At 37.6% G+C, this 17,470-nt stretch overlaps 1 protein-coding gene across 1 annotated transcript in view; it reads right to left on the reverse strand.

Moving 5' to 3' along the window:
- Positions 1-16,732, reverse strand: part of Golga5 (golgin A5) — a 43,829-nt gene extending 27,097 nt beyond the window's left edge. The window contains exons 1-6 of the mRNA XM_026394224.2: positions 16,485-16,732; positions 13,621-14,193; positions 6,346-6,573; positions 4,554-4,773; positions 3,973-4,096; positions 883-1,086 (exon numbers count right to left, since the gene is read on the reverse strand). Coding sequence (XP_026250009.2) covers positions 883-1,086; positions 3,973-4,096; positions 4,554-4,773; positions 6,346-6,573; positions 13,621-14,164 — 1,320 coding nt within the window. The 5' untranslated portion in view covers positions 14,165-14,193; positions 16,485-16,732. The remainder of the gene's footprint in view (positions 1-882; positions 1,087-3,972; positions 4,097-4,553; positions 4,774-6,345; positions 6,574-13,620; positions 14,194-16,484) is intronic.
- Between the last annotated feature and the right edge of the window lie 738 nt (positions 16,733-17,470).

A 17,470-nucleotide genomic window follows, 5' to 3' on the forward strand; every position in this document is an offset into this window, starting at 1 on the left:
GCTTTGTTTCCTCAGTACCCATCAGGTATCTAGTGAATGGTCACTCGTAAGTCTCTTCTCAATGAATATGGTGGAGAATAAGATCTTTCATGGAGGTAGAATCAAAAAGTCATTCTGAAGATGGCGCTAAAGGAAAAGGGTAGAGATATAATTCTGATACACCTGACCCTGAAAGGAAGGAGGATGACAGGTAAATAGTTCAAAGTAGTAAAAAAGTTAAAAAGATTATTGTTTTCTTAAACAAATACCCAAGATCTAGCTTTTGTTCTTACACTAAGTAACCATGTGCTCTTTCTTCAGCTAAGCAGAAGCAGCAGCAGAGGGAGACAAGTAGGAAGAAGAGAGACAGACTCATGGAGGAAGGGCTTGGATGAAGTAGGAGGAGATGGAATCAACGTATGGGGAGGAAAGTGTTAGGAAAACACATATGAGAGGCAAAGGAAAACGAAATTGAATATATATTAGGTAACTATGGTCTTTTTTGGAAAAACAGAAGGTAAAGTCACTTCAGAGCTAAGGGAAGGGCAAAAAGGCTGGGTGAGGTGATTCTGAGAGCTGGATGAGACCGAGATCAGTTGCTTTGAAAAAATTCAATAAGGAATCAGTGAGTAAGAATAAAGTGGCCACTCAACAAGACATTAATACCATCACAGCGATTGAGGTAATAAGTTGAAGATTTGAACTAGGTAGTGGCAGAATAACTTTTTTTTAAAAAAGCAGTAGAACCAAGAGACATTTTATCTTTTTTATAAAAAGAAATTTCTAAGTCAAACAAGACAATTCAGCCAAACATGAACAAACACTCATAGTTGCTATGAAATGTCAGTGTCTCTCAGGTAACTGGCACATCTTAACATTCAAAAGTGCACATTTCAAGCTTACTTGGAGTATTCTAGTAGCTTTCTGCTTGTAATCGATTAATTCCTGCTTGGAAGACTCCAAATTTGACTTGCACAGCTTGACTTGCTGCTGTAGTTCATCAACTCTCTTCTTCTCGTCAGAGTACTTTCTTTCTGCCAGAGTAACTGCTTCTGCCAAATTCTGACGTTCCACCTCCATTTTATTAAGTCGTGCCGCAAACTCACTCTGTGATAAATTTTTACACCATGCTTATCACATCATTTCATTTTGAAGTATATTTTACAACTATTTGTTCTGAAATCTTATGAGATTTATTAGCTCACCTCACCAACATAATAAAGGGGGAATTTGCTGAAGAACAGAAAACCTAGTTATGTGGCTCCCAAACACGGCAATGCATCCAAATCAACTGGGAGTTTAAGTACTGACAAAGGTCACTGCAGGCCTTTGTCAGGCTTCACAAACAGCAGTTTCCAAGACTGTGCTTGGGAATCTATTTTTAAAGAAATTTTCCAGGTGAACCTGATTGCTTAAATATGAGGCCTAGTCTGATGGCTGATCATGGCTAACAGGTCTGTAGAAAACTAGAGAGCCTATTAGAAAATAAATGGAAGAATGACATAAACAGCTAGATCTTTTCTAATATCATGGCTATGCCCCCTGGTAATATTTTTTAGTTTAAGAAATTTTTAAAAATATTTTTGTTGTTAATGGACCTTTATTTTATTCATTTGTATGTGGTGCTGAGAATCAAACCTAGTGCCTCACACATGCTAGGCAAGCACACTACCACTGAGCCCCAGTTTAAGAAATTTTTAAGGGCTGGGGATGTGGCTCAAGCGGTAGCGCACTCGCCTGGCATGCGTGCGGCCCGGGTTCGATCCTCAGCACCACATACCAACAAAAGATGTTGTGTTTGCCGAGAACTAAAAAATAAATATTAAAAATTCTCTCTCTTAAAAAAAAAAAAAAAAAAAGAAATTTTTAAAACATGCTCTAAAAACACACTGCCTGTCATTCATTAGGCTACATAGAAACAAACCCCCCAGAGTTATGGAGATACAATACACACATAATAAAGTCCCTCCCCGCTTTTTTAAATATTTATTTTTTAGTTGTACTTGACACAATACCTTTATTTATTTATTTATCTATTTATTTATATAAATTTGGTGATGAGGATCAAACCCAGGGTTTCGCACTTGCTAGGCAAGTGCTCTACCACGGAGCTACAGCCTGGCCCCTAAAGTTCCCCTTTTTAAGATTTATAATTCACTGGTTCAGTGTTTTCATTGAGGTGTGCAACCATTATTACTATTTAAGTCCAGAACATTTTCATCAACCCCAAAAGACATCCCATACCCATCCTCCTTCCCCACAGCCCCTGGCAACTATTAATCTACTTGATTTCTCTATGGATTTACCTAAACATTTTACATAAATGGAATCACACACCCTAAGGCCTTTTGTGTCTGTCTTAATTTTTAATATTTTCAAGGTTCACCCAAGTACTGACACATTATAGCATATATCAATGCTTCATTATTTTTTATGGCCATGTTATGAGTTTCTGGTAAGACTATCTTACAGTTTGTATCCCATGAGGCAACTGATAAATATTTGTATTACTTCCAGCTCTGGGCTATTATAAACAATACTGCTATAAACATTCACATGCAAGTTTTTATGTGGACATATATTTTTAATTCCCTTGAGTATATACCTAGGAGTAGAACTGCTAGGTCATGTGATAACCTGTGTATTTCATTTTTGAGTAGCTATTTGTTATTAGAAAAGTTCCTAATGTACTTAGGTACTTAGGTATATGAATCTACTTGTTCATCTGTAAATTTTATAAAATCTAAGTACAGGTTCCTGAAAAAAATTTAGTGAATAAATTGAAATATAACATGTTTTAAGGAATCAGTATACAAAATAGAATATAAAATATCTCATTAATAATTTTTAATATTGACTACATGTTGAGATGACAATACATGTTGAATAGCCCTTATCCAAAGTGCCTGAGACCAGAGTGCTTCAAATTTTGGAATATCTGCACTTACATAATGAACTACCCTGGGGGTGGGACCCAAATCTAAACATGAAATTCATTTATGTTTCACCTTAAATACACAGCCTGAAGATAATTCTTTATAAATTACCTGAAGGTAACTTTATATAATATTTTAAATAATTTTGCGCATAAAACAGTTTTACCGTGTGCATTTTCTACTATGAGATCATGGTGCTCAAAAAGTTTCAGATTATGGAGAATTTCAGATTTGGGGCTTTCAGATTAGGGTTGCTCAAATTGTGGATATACTATGTTAAGTAAAATATTATTAAAATTAAAAACAAAAACAACAAAACATACTACCTGATATTTAATTTCAGGGCTGGTCTATTTTCACCTGTTAAAAAGAAGGTTCAGACCAGTGGTTCAAAACCCAGCTGCCTAATAGATATACCTGTGAATCTTGTAAAAACAAACTTCCTAGGCTCTGCCTCACACAGCTAAATCAGGCTCTACAGAAGTGGAGACTGAGCAGCAGGAAGTATTACACAGGTGACAAGTGCAGACGGGGCCAAGAATGAACTAGAAATAAAAGTTCATTTAAGATTAAAACTCTAGGGCTGGAGATGTGGCTCAGCGGTAGCGCGCTCGCCTGGCATGCGTGCGGCCCGGGTTCGATCCTCAGCACCACATACCAACAAAGATGTTGTGTCCGCCGAGAACTAAAAAATAAATATTAAAAAAAAAATTCTCTCTCTCTCTCTCTCCTCTCTCACTCTCTAAAAAAAAAAAAAAAAAAAAAAAAAAAAAAAAAAAAGATTAAAACTCTAAGTAATATGACATACATACACATGTGAATTGAGTGAAAGATGCCTATCTCTAATGAATATTAACCATTTTAATCATATCTTACACATAAAATAAAATTTAACAAGGATCAAGCTAATTGTTTAATTATCTAGTTTTTGTTATAAAAAGTGATTTTTCTGAAATGTACCACAGAATTTTATTGAGGAATAAATGTGTTATGAAACAGTGAGAAGTCACTCCTCCTGTCCAAATATCAGCAGAACTCCGTCAATCTCCTTTCTCACCTGCATCTGTTTGTAGCTCTCTTGCTCTCTCTTCAGAGTGGCATCTGCTTCATGCAGTCTCTCCTGAAGAGTTTGCAGAGCTTGATTTTGCAGGCTACTGCCTTCATTGTGATCCTGCATTATTCTACAAAAAAATATATCACGTGAAATAGCACATTTCCACAGGGTACAAATCAGAAGGTAGAATAATTTTTATAGCACCTATGGGTTAGTCAAGCACAAAAAAGATGGCTTGTCTAAAACATTCTTTGAGATATCTTTTTCCTTTTTAGTGGCATGTAACTTATATTTTTAGGGTTCCAAATATAATTAGCACATACCATAAATCAAAAGATTAGTGATACCATGTCTTCAAATATTTTAAAATTCAAAACGGCTAACAGTGCATGCCAAGATTCAAACAATGAATCCATTTTAATCACAGGTTTCCAACATTACTAAAAGAATTTTTTCCTTTTGCAAATTTCCAAAAAGCTAAATTTTCACAAGCCATTATTCATAAGCTAGGTAATACTTACCATTATATGTCCTATAAAGAGTCATTCTAGCGTATGTTTTTCATCACTGATAAAATTACCTACCGTGACTTTTCACTCTGTAAGGCTTCCAATGCCTCTGTTCGAGAACTGAGCAGCTGATCAGCCTCCTGGAGTCTCACTTTAAGTACGGCCAGCTGGGAATCCTTTGCAGCCACTGCTTCGGTCAGGTCATCTACTTGGGCTCGGAGTTCTCGAGTTATTCTATCACTTTTTGAATGGTCAACATTCCATTTTTCGACTCTTGCTCTTGCTTTGTTTAATTCTATACAAAATGAAATTTCTCCATATAAGCAAAATTACACACACCTTTTTCATGGCAAAGATCCCTGTGTTCCTTTAGCACATATTGTCAAAATTAGAAGCTTAAGTAACTTCAATTTTTTTTTTTTTTTTTTGCCTCATATGGGACAACCACTTTTCAGGGCCAATATTTACACCTATATTACATTTAGAAGGGTACAAAGGGGCAAGAAGTTAGCTGTTCCTTTACAATGTTGTTTTTTTCTGGAGATATAAAGTATTTGGCAGCCCAAACTATCAGTGTTAACAATAGCAAAATGGTCAATAAATTTGTGGAATTCTGCTAGAGGCAGTCAGAAGAATGGAAATTTAAATTGAAGGTACAGTCTAAAAAGAACAAGATAGGGAGGGACTGGGGACATAGAGCAGCTCAGTGATAGCATAACTGTCTAGCACGCTCAAGGCCCTGGGTGCAATCCCAAGGAACCACCCTCACAGAAGTAAATAAAAACTTTAAGATAAACAAAAGAAAGAATCTGTTTCTTTCAATAATTATTACAAAAAGAGGCTCTTTTAACCTAGTACAATGGTGCAGAAAAGAGCAACGCAGAGCTGGGCGTGGTGGCACATGCCTGTAATTCCAGCAATTTATGATGCTGAGGCAGGATAATTACGAGTTTGAGGATAGCTTCAGCTAATTTAGTGAGATCCTGTTTCAAATTTTTGAAAAGGGGGGAGGGGTTGAAGATGCCCTGGTTTCAATCCCTAGTACTGGTGAGGGCAAAAAGGCCATTATAATATTTCATTTCAGAATACAAGAGCATTTCTATACCTGGATATACCATCTGCAATTTGTCACCAAGAAAAGTGATTTTTTTTGGTTGTTGTTATTTTTAATTGAAACAAACTTTACAGTGTTACAGAAGAAACTCCATTTCTGTATCTACATTAATCTGGGCAAAGTGAAGCTTTTTCTAAAATCAGTCTGACTAGTTTTAAACAATCTTCGTATTCCGCTATCCTGGGTCTCCTTCATGCCTGGACAAAACTTCTCCCAGTCTTTTCACTCCTCTCACCAGGGACCATGGTGGCCATTTCCTCTCTTTTATTTTAACCTCAGTCACACTTAAAAAAACACATCTTCCCCTGTCACTACCTAGGTCTTGAGATTATTTCCTTTTAAATTAGTCATTTCTGAGAAATTTGAGGGCTTCCTATTTCAGGGCAACCTCACCATAAAATTTCACAGGACACTATTCGAATTGAATTCCATGCACATTTATGACCCTTGGAGAGGCAATACTGTGACCCTGTACTAGTGTCCACTTCTTTACTTAATCCCCAAATTTGGTCATGAACAGTCCCCCTGAAAAATGAATGATTACTTATGTTTGATTAGACTTAGCGGTTCCTAAAAAATGCCCAAATAGCAATATTCTGTTTTGGGTTAGTCCCATTTCCAAACTTAGGTCCTCTATTTCTAGGCAGATACCATTTTACAAATCTCATCTAATCTACTTGTGGTTAGATGTAAAATTTTTAGTTTAATCTGGGAAGTTATACTCCTAATCCTGGACAATTTAAATAAAGTTACCTTCTTGAGTTTCTTTGGATCTCTGAAGTAATGAGGCCATTTCCTGATTTAAAGACTGAACTTCATTCCTTAGCAGTTGATTCTCCAGTCGAAGATTAGAAAGTTCATGGGATTTGCCACCATCACTGGGTGCTGGATTAGGATCAGCACATATAGCATCTGATGATGCATGTTCCTTTGAAGAATCCTCTTGGCCTTCAGGACCAGAATCTGAATTATTAGCAGCTTCTGTATAAAAAGAACACATTTGTTACACTGGCATGGACACCATGCGTATATTAGTAACTTACTTGGCTCAAGTTGACTGCTACAGCTAAATACCATCAAAATACCACAAATTCTCAATAGACTTCCCTTCCTTCTGCTGAAAATTCATTCCCACAAATGGAGCCTACAGACCTCCTCTGAAGACACTGAAAGTCTGGGCACACTGAATAAATCGATATAGAAAGTAAGAATATAGTCCTGGGAAGAAAAATGCCGACACAACTTGAGTGGTTGTGTTTTAGTTTGTGAAATGTTTCTGGAGGAAAAAAGGGACAAGTCTCAACATTAAAATATTGGGAAGGTACACCAGAACAGCTGTGGGTTTCAAGAAGAGTAATAACTGCTCATACTAATATGTTATATATCAAATTGAAATCTAAAATGCCTTACCAGACATATAGCCTCATGAATTCAGATTCATCTTGTTATCAATTTGTTACTAAGTTAACTAATTTAGCAAGTACACTCTGATTTATTTAAAAAATTATATGATAAAATGAACCATGTCTAAGTGATATGGGCAAAAGAATCTTTACAGGGTTAGATAAGCAAATGATCATGAAAAAGAGTTCAACATCTTTAATGACTAAAGAATATAAATTAAAATCACAATGAGAACCAATACACTAGCTGATGTGTATCAGCTAGAATGATTAATGCTGGTAAGGACATGGAAGAATGGGCACTCATATACACTGCTGGTGGAAGTACAAAGTGGCACACCCACACTGGAAAAAGTTTCTCAATTTCTCCCGAAATTAAAGCTGCACTATGATTTGACCCAGCAATTCCACTCCCAGGTGTTTATCCAAGAGTAATAAAAACATTTGCCCCCAAAAGGCAAGCTCAAATATTTCATACTAAGAACTGAAAAATATCCCATTGTCAATAAGGAGACTAGATAAACTGGGTGTATCCACATAAAATACCATAGAATGAAAAGGACCAACAACATGGATGAAAGTCACAAATACAGTTAATTAAAAGAGGTCAGACTGGAAAGTGTATAAATGGTCTAATTCCATGTATACAAAGTTGTAGAACAAGCAAAAAATAAGGTAAAAAATCCTAATAGTGGGCATTTTCAGGGATGGTGTAGGGAGATTAACTGAAAAGGTACATAAGAAACTTCATGGTGCAAATAAAATCTTTATCATGATAAAGGTGTGGGTTATATTAGTGTATCATTTGTATAGCTAAGATTTTTACATATTTCAACAGATATAAATTTTCCTAAAAGAAAAAAAAACACAAAAGTTAATAATCAAGTGTAATAGGGAATGGATAGAAATGATGATTTAAATATGGGAATGCTTCTCAGTACTGAGGCTGGACGGTAGGTGAAGAGGGTTCATAATACTATTCTGTTTACTTAATATAGGCTTTAAATATTCCACGTAAAATTATTTTTAAAAATTGACCGCACAGGCGCAGTGGTGCATGCCTATAATTCCAGCAGCTCCAGAGGCTGAGGTAAGAGGATCATGAGTTCAAAGCCAGCCTCAGCAACTAAGCGAGGCCATAAATAACTCAGTGAGATCCGGTCCCTAAATAAAATATAAAAAAGGGATGGGGATGTGGCTTAGTGGTTAAGCACTCCTGGGTTCAATACCCAGTTTAAAAAAAAAAATTGGGCTGGAGTTGTGGCTCAGTGGTAGAGTGATTGCCTGACATGTGTGAGACACTGGGTTCAATTCTTATCACCACATATAAATAAATAAGACAAAAGTCCATCTATAGCTAAAAAGAAAAAAAACTTTAAAAATTGACTGCAAAATGGCATTGATCAAGCTAGTGAAGAGTGTGAGTTAAAGGAGATCTAAAAGCATAACTTTAAAATTCAATACAGGGGGCTGGGGATGTGGCTCAAGCGGTAGCGCGCTCGCCTGGCATGCGTGCGGCCCGGGTTCGATCCTCAGCACCACATACAAACAAAGATGTTGTGTCCACCAAATACTAAAATAAATAAATAAATATTAAAAAAAAATATTTTAAAATTCAATACAGGGACATCTATATTTCTGTATCTATTGCATAGGATTTAACATATACAGAACAAGTACAAGATACACAGAACACATAAAAAGTCACTGGCACATAAAACAAATATCAAATTTCAAAGAATTGGTATCATGCAAACCATGCAACCTGACCTCAATACAATTAAGCTAGAAAGCGTCATTTAAAATTAGGGGGAAAAAAGTCTCATGTTTGGAATTAAGGAGAAAATTTTTAAAAAATAATAATAGTTTAAAATATATACATTCATTTACTTGATAGATAAATTTAAATAAAAATGGCATTAGGGGTACTCTATATGTTAAAAAAAAATCTTCATAACCACAAGCGGTTCGCTAGTAGATATAAACAATATTGGGCAGATAAGTTTTGAAATGTACATGGTGTTGAAAGTCATTAAACTGTATGCTTTAAATATGCACATTTTGGGGCTGGGGTTGTGGCTCAGTGGTAAAGTGCTTGCCTCATTAAAACTAAAAACTAAATATTAAAAAAATAAATAAATATTATTATCTGATAAAGGTGTTCAGCCATTTAGTACATTTCGAGGCCCATTCTAAGGTATGTCAGATACTGATATTCCTCAGGCAGTAGGTGTGATCACATTTTGGTTTCTGCAAAATTAGAATAGATTAATGTCACAGTTTTAGCTGTGACAACTTCATTATTTTTCTGAAATTAAGTAATCTTTCCAAAATGAACATGAAATAGAAAAATTCTTAAGAAATGAAAAACCAATGAAATTAATAGTTTAAAATTGTCACTAAGAATATCTCAAGGTCTGATGGTCTTACCAATGAATTGTAGCAAATATCCAGGGAGAAAATAATCTCAGTCTTACACCAATTTATTAAGATGAAAAAAAATGAAAAATAATTTCCAATTCATGTTATAAGGCAAACATAACTATAATACTAAAACTGCAAAATTGCAAGTCAATTTCACTGAAAAAAAATATACAAAAATCCTAAACTGAACATCAGCCACCTGAAAGTTAAGTTTGATTTTATGTTAAAAAAAATCAATTGTATACTATAGTAATATTATGGAATTAAAATCACTGTCATCTCAAAAGGTAGATGAAAAAACTGCTAAAATTCAACATGATAAAAACTCTAACTAATTAGATATAATTAGATATACCTTCTTACCCTGATTAAAAAGTATCTGTCAAACACCTAACATGAAATTTAGGAACCCTTTAAGATAAGGAACAGAAAACAAAATTGGTTGTCAAATCCTAGCCAAAGAAGTAAGGTAAGAAGGTTTTACTAATAGACAAAAGAGTTAATAAGAAACAAACTGCCATTATCTATAGATGATATGATTATGCTGTTGAAAACCTAAATGTATGTTCAGAAAAGTATGAAGATTAGGAACTTTCTAGGTTGCTTGAAATGTATATATAAAAACCAACATACCAGCAATGACGAATAAAAATTCTTAAGAAATATCATTGATATAGTTTCAAAATATAAATAAGTATGACATAAATTATGCAAGATCTCCATGGAGAAAACAATAAAATCTTGATGAAAGACATTAAAGTTGAAATTACACCACATTAATGGACTAGAAAACTCATTACAGTAAGAATGCTGATTCTTACCAAACTAGATAAAAAAAAAACAAAAACTCCTCCCTAAAAAAGACCAACTAAATTTTTGTTAAACTTGAAAAGCAAATCTAAAATATATATGAAAGAGTAAAAGTCTATTCTTGAATAATGACAAGGTAGAAGCTGCCTTATCAGATAACAAAATGTAGTTAAAAACTACATTAAGACAATGTGGCACTGGCCCAAGGATATACAAATAAAGCAATGAAATAGAATTAAGTGACCAGAAACACACTAAGGAATGGATGGATAGTTTTGATATATGACAGAGATAGGAATGAAAATTGGTAGGGAAAGGACAGTCTTTTCAATAAATATTGCTGGGATAGCTAATTTTCACATGGAGAAAAATTGAATTTGGATGGCAATCTCATAATGAACACAAAAATCAATTTTTGGTAAACCTAAAGATGAAAGGCAAAAACATAAACCTTTAGAAGATGATATAGGAAAATAAAGAAAGATTTAAACCATTAAGAAATCTGAGGGGCTGGGGTTGTAGCTGAGTGGCAAAAAGCTTGCCTGGCATGTATGAGGCACTGGGTTCGATTCTCAGCACCACATATAAATAAATAAAAGTCCATCAACAACTAAAAATTAAAAATATATATATTAAAAAAAAGAGGTCTGAGGAATACATCTACATTAAAATTTCTTTTTGAGACACCAGAGACTGGGGTGGGGGACCAAGGTAAAACTGAGAAGGAACTGGCATTTAAAATATAAAAAGAATGGGCTGCAGCTGTGGTTTAGTGGTGGAGGGTTTGCCTAGCATTTGTGAGGCACTGTGTTTGGTTCTCAGCACCACATATAAATAAATAAAATAAAGATCCGCTTTTGACAACTGAAAAATATTTAAAATACACATGTATACACATATACATGTATGTACACACACAGAGAGAGCTGGGGATATAACTCAGTGGTAGAGCAATTGCCTAGCATGTGTGAAGTTCTGGGTTCAATCCCCAGTACCACAAAAAAATTGAAACACACTTCCCAGAAAAGGAATAGTCAAATATTTGGAAAAAAATGCTCAATCACACTAGCAATGAGGCAAATAAAATAACAATTCAAACAAGAAATGTCATTGAAAGCATCAAATATTGGAAATTCCTAACCACAGCTGACCAGGGTACAAATAGGTACAACTTTTCAGAAAACCACTTTGGTTTACTAGTACAGTTGAGCACTGTCATGCCCTACAACTCAACGTCTTCAATTCTGGGCATCCTAAAGCATTGAGTCTCACCTCTTGTGATTTTGCCCAGCATGGCACATCTGGCAATACAAGGAAACATTTCTAGTTTTCACAACTGGGAGGCCTATTGGCATTTAATGGGTTACGAGGCCAGGGATGTAGCTAAATACCCTGCAAAGGACAGCATAGCAACCCACAGCTATATATTATTTGGCCCCAAATGTGAATAGTCCTGAGGTTGAGACCCTACCTTAGAGAAACAAACTTATTACAACTGATGTACCATTATAATTAGTTCTATTTCATTTCCTTGCCAACCAGGTTCCCTTTGGTCTGTTCTTTACAATTAAATTCAAGTTGTTTTCCTGAAAAGTATTAAAATTACTCATGTCAACTCTTGGCCTAAAGACCTCTGTCAGCATTACACTGCCTATGGCGGTCACTTTCAGCTTTTAATGGCCTAACAATCACCTAGGAGACAAAATTCAGATGGCCTGGCGCCATCCTCAGAAAGTCTGATTAAGTCTGAGGGGGACCCAAAATTCATTTTTTAACTAGTCAACACAAGTGATCCTAATGCAGGTTACTCAGGGATCAATTGTTATCAATGATCTATAGGAACCTATTTAAACAGGTAAAACAGTGCTTTACAGCGGCCTTCAGGAATAACTCCCACCATTCTCTGTTGGTCTCACTTTCTTCATGGCCATACATCTCACCCTCAGTGTTACCAGAACTTTTGTGTACTTTTATTTACTCTACTAACCCTTTAAGGACCTGTTATCTCTTCATGGAATGTTATCTCCAACTTCTTTTCTAGCACTAATTCATCCCTTAAGACCCAGTTCAAACTACAGACAGGTTGAAAAATAATCTAAAACTCAAATGTTATTATAATTATGTTCTTTTATCATTATATAATCATATTATGCCATCATATATCATATACAAAAATTAAGTTTTTATAGGTGTTCCACATTTGGGACAATGGGACAAAATGGGTAAATAATCTAGGTGGCTTCCACAACACTCTCATAAATACTTTAATTACTTCATTTATTTTAATTTTTTAATATTTATTTTTTAGTTGTAGTTGTTAATACCTTTATTTATTCATTTATTTTTTTACGTGGTGCTGAGGATCAAACCCAGGGCCTCTCACTCGCTAGGCAAGTACTCTACTACTGAGCCACAACCCTAGTCCTACTTCACTATAATTATCTACTTACATGACTACCTTACCTACAAGACACTTCTTTATCCTTGCACTCAATATGTTCTTGATAAATGTATAATTAATCAAAAAAATAGATGAGAAGAAATTTAGCAGTGTAAAAACATAATTCATCAACTGTTACTGCATGCTCCTGTTTTAAAAGCTCCAAACCCATGATTCTATACAACTTTTTAATCTGAAGATACAGATTTTTATCCCCTACAGCCAAAATAGGGAGGGAAGCTTTAACATTTAAGAACATTTCCATTAATCATGAACTCTATAAAAGAATTTCTGCAATAACCTTTCATGTTGACTGCTATTTTAAAATGGATAGTAGGTACTTCAATTAGCCACATTACCATGTTTACCTTACTTTACAGGTGACATGTACTTGTAAAGGTAATTCACAACTCACAAAACCACTGGAAACCAAAATTCTAACCTCTTACTTCACTAGTTAGTCAATGCCTTCAATTCTTCAATTTGAATCAAAATTCAGTCTCTCAGTTTTATGTCTGAAGAATGTGGAGAACCCCCTCCCCCCGCGCAACTAGAATATATGTGAAGTATAGTTCCTGTCATGTTTTATAATCCCCATTACAAATATAGTTTGAGACAGTCTCAAATCTAAAACTACATTTTCTTTCAGATTTCAAAATTTTCTTTTTATCATAAAATATCTTAGGAATCAAATATGACATAATTTCCTAGATGCTGGGTTTGGTAGTTACTCAACAGACAACATTGCAAAGTCCCTCTTTATAGGGAATATTGACTACCAACATTAAATGTTGCTTCCTTTGTCTATACCACACATGGGCAGAGAGCCTGCTCTTACACAGTGGGGACAGACTGTAGAACAGCAGGTGAGAAATACTATGACAACATCTTAAGCTTTGATGACATATTCAATTTGCTTAATTCTGAAAGAATGGAGGACTGATGAACTACCATGGCTTTGGCTCCCAGGAATTTCTTCAGAGGTTTTGACAGTTGTTACACCTGTGTTCACAGAACTGGCACTTGAAGTCCGAGACCTTGATAAGACAGGTGCCTTGCTCTTTTCTTTCTTGATTTCCACCCTCCCAGTGGGCTCCTTCTGTGAACTATTTAGAAAATCAAATAAGAGCTCATCATCAGGTTCTGACTTTTTCCTTCGAACAAACTGGGATGAAGGCCTAGGAAGAGATGCATTTTCAACAGGTTGAGAGGCCTCCCCAGATGTCCTGGATCCTACTTTCACATTTGCAGTGCCAGCTAAAATGGTGGCTTTTTGATTTCGAATGTTATCAGCTGCTGAGGAAATATAAGTAGCTTTAGGTTCAGTCTCATAAGTCAAATCTGTGTTTTGCTGATGAAGTTCCGGATAGTCACTACTCTTGCTGTATATGTTGCTGCTGGTGTTCTCCTTCCTATTGAGAGCTGTTGCAGCTCCTTGATCAACTCGGTTTAAAAGATCTTCAGCCTTTCCAGCAAGATCAACAAACCAAGACATGATGGTAGCAGAATAATCCTATTGTGAACCTGAAAAAAGGACATGAAATGATCAGTATGGCATAAAAGCAGAAGGTAATGGCTGAGACTGGGTTCTGAATCAGACAGTCCTGGATTGAAATCCTAACCCTACTTCTTACTAGCTAGGTAAGCAGGAGCAAACTAACTAAAGCTGAGAAACCTTATCTAGAAAATGGTGAAAACAAGTGCACTTACTGTATAAAATACAGAGGAAATTTGGACACAAACAGAAATAAAGAAGACCAAGTGAAGAAAGAAGCTACCAGCAAGCCAGAGAGAAGTCTCAAAAGAAACCAACCCTGACAATACCTTGATGTTGGATTTCAAAATTGTGAGAAAATAAATTTCTATTGTCCAAGCCACCCATTCTTTGGTACTTCGTTACAGCAGTCAGTCCTAGCAAATTAATTTGGCATCCAAATAGCAAATGACACATTTGGCCAAATTCCAGCCAAATCAAATAAAAACAATATCTGAAGTTTGTTTTAAAGTGCTAAAACTTAGGTGTAGTGGCACACACCTGTAATCCCAGCGACTCAAGAGACTAAAGCAAGAAGTGAGCAAATTTGAGGCCAGCCTCAGGTCCTCAGCAATTTAATTTCTGAGTTTTATGAGACAGTTTAGTTTTATGAGATAGTTCTAATAAAAACAAAACACCACTGGGATGGAGCTCAGTAGTAAAATACCCCTGCATTTAATTCCAAGTTTAGCGGGGAGAGGGTGGTGCTAAAACTTGAAAAAACTACCTCTGATTAATACAAAAGTTATCAATGTTAAACTGAAGCACTATTTTGGATAATTCAGGTGTATACATACATAATATGTCTAAAGTACACTTTTGATAACTCAAAAACTGAGTACCTACCATGGTCACATTAAGTTCAGAATATGCTTACATCTTATATCCATTCCACACATAGATTTGAGTACTTACAGTATGCTACAGTAGATCAAGGTGATGATGAAGTCATTAACCCTTATGGAATAGAACAAAGAGGACTGGAAAAAAGTCTACAACCAGTTCTTGAATGTGGGGATCAAACCTTTTGCCTGGACTCTTACAGTTAACTCTTTGTTCACTTGAATGTTCTCTGCTTCAGAGTTCTCCTTTCCATCTCAATTAGGTCCTATTATTCTCTGTTCACCCTTTGTTTTGCCTCACAGCCCTTCATGCTTTATAATTTTTGGTTGCTTTTTCACATGTCTCTCCCTGTCTGGGAGGAGGGGAGTACCTGGATAAACACCACCTCTATTTTGCTCACCAATGACTTTCCAGCATGTAGCCACAGGGTACTGAACAAATTTATAAAGTGCCAGATGCTGTGCAAACATTATCATATTTAATTTTCACAACCATAATGTCATATACATATATATATACACACACACACACACACTTTAAAATGTAGCAAAGGTTTAGAGTTTTGATGGCATCCAAAGTACTGAAATCTAAGTCAACCTAGAGCCATGCCCACCTTTTAACCCTTTCCTTCCCATATCAGCCTCTCAAAATCTAAATCAATCTCAGGGAACAAACTTACTCCTTTAAAGTTTTCTTTATAAAATGTGACTATTAGTGACTCTTTCAGAGTTTATGTAAAACCAAGTGAAAACGAAGGCGAAATACTTTGTGACACATAAAGCTCCAAACAGGAGTCAGGGATCAATCTCAGGTAAACATTGGTGGTGACTGGGGCCAATGACCACTCCTAGTGCAACAGCTAAAACACTAATTCCTTCTATCTACCTCCATTTTCGTGAACAGGGCTTTAAAACACCAGCCTGTGTCTCACCGTTGGCCACCTAAATGAAAGAACAGAAGATGGCCCCGGGCACTGGCCCCAGTGACAAACACGGCCCAAGGCCTTCGCGGGTACAAAGCCTTCGGTAACCTGACGCTGCAGGGACGCCAAGAGCCGGGCTGGGGAAGGGTCTGCACCCTGGACCGCTGGGCCCACCTCGAAGGCAGGTGTCATCGAGGAGGGGAGGGGAGGCCAGGCCCGGGGAGCCTGTCAGCCGGCCGACCCCGGGCGGGAGAGGACGGACCTCCACGGCGCTCGCCACCTCGCCCCTGCCTCGGGAGCGGGCAGCGCGGCCAGCCCACCCGGGAGCGCAGCAAACCACGCTGGCTGCAGCGCAGGGGACTCCGCTGCCTCGTCGCTGTCCCAATCCCGGCAAAGACCAGCGGGGTCCGAAGGAGCCGGAGGGACAGGTCCCGGCTGAGGCCGGCGCCGCGCTCCTGGGGCCGTCAATGCCCCGAGCAGACCCGTCGCGTCCGCTGGCCCCTGCCGCCGCCTCACCTGAGGACTCCGGAGCGGCGGCACCGCGGCCTCGTCGCCCTCCCCAGCCGGGCCTCCTCAGCAGCCGGCCCGGAGAGAGCCCAGGATCAGCAAACCTCCTCCCGGACCTGCCGTGGCCCGGCTACCTCTTCCGGGAGACGTGGAAGGACGGCGAGGACCCCAAAACAGAGTGACTTTCAAGCTGCCTGAGCGACGGGGAGCAGAGGGCCGCTAGCACCTGCAGGCTACTCAGGCGGCGGCGCCGGCGGCTGTGGGGGCCTTGCGCCTGGACACGCCCCTCTTCCGCCCACGGGGAGATCGGGCGAGAGAAGGGCCGGCGTGCGTGTGACGTAGCCCGCTTCCAGCGGACGACGCGTGCACGCGGCCAGCACAACATTGGAGACCACGCCCCCGAGAGGGCGTGGTCTAGGGGCGGGCCACGTTGGCGGCAGCAGCGGATCCTTAGTGGATCTTCCAGGCTTCACCTTCCCATCTTCTACTTTCTGCTTCCTAGTTTTATTCATGCAGTTGTTGAGGCTCACAGCGGAGAGTGGGAATGCCCAAAACTTGATCCTTGATTTCATAGCGCTTACTTTTAAGTAACAGATATATATACATTATGTAAGCTGATGAATGAACTTGACAATTTCTGAATCTTACTAGAGCAGTTAAAAACAGGAAGTGACTGGAGGCGGGGAAGTGCTTTAAATCAGGTGGTCAGCGAAGTTCTTCCTATAGAGGAGGCAGCAGAGGTGAGCTATAAAGGGTTGAAAAGACCAGGAAAGGAATTCCCAGACACCACTATTGTAGTGTGTTCTGCACACAGTTCATAGAATCTATGCAATTAATCTAAAATCCACGCTCATCAATTCACCAAATACTCAGTTCCTATTGTGTAAACAGGTTTAGGTTAATTTGACCCTAAATACAAGACTAAAATGTAGTTCTCGGTATCCCAAAACTACTACGTTAAATAGTTCGTCTAAGATCATCTGCTGTAATAAAGG

The sequence above is a fragment of the Urocitellus parryii genome, chromosome 6 (assembly GCF_045843805.1).
Source record: "Urocitellus parryii isolate mUroPar1 chromosome 6, mUroPar1.hap1, whole genome shotgun sequence".
NCBI classification, from domain to species: Eukaryota; Metazoa; Chordata; class Mammalia; order Rodentia; family Sciuridae; genus Urocitellus; species Urocitellus parryii.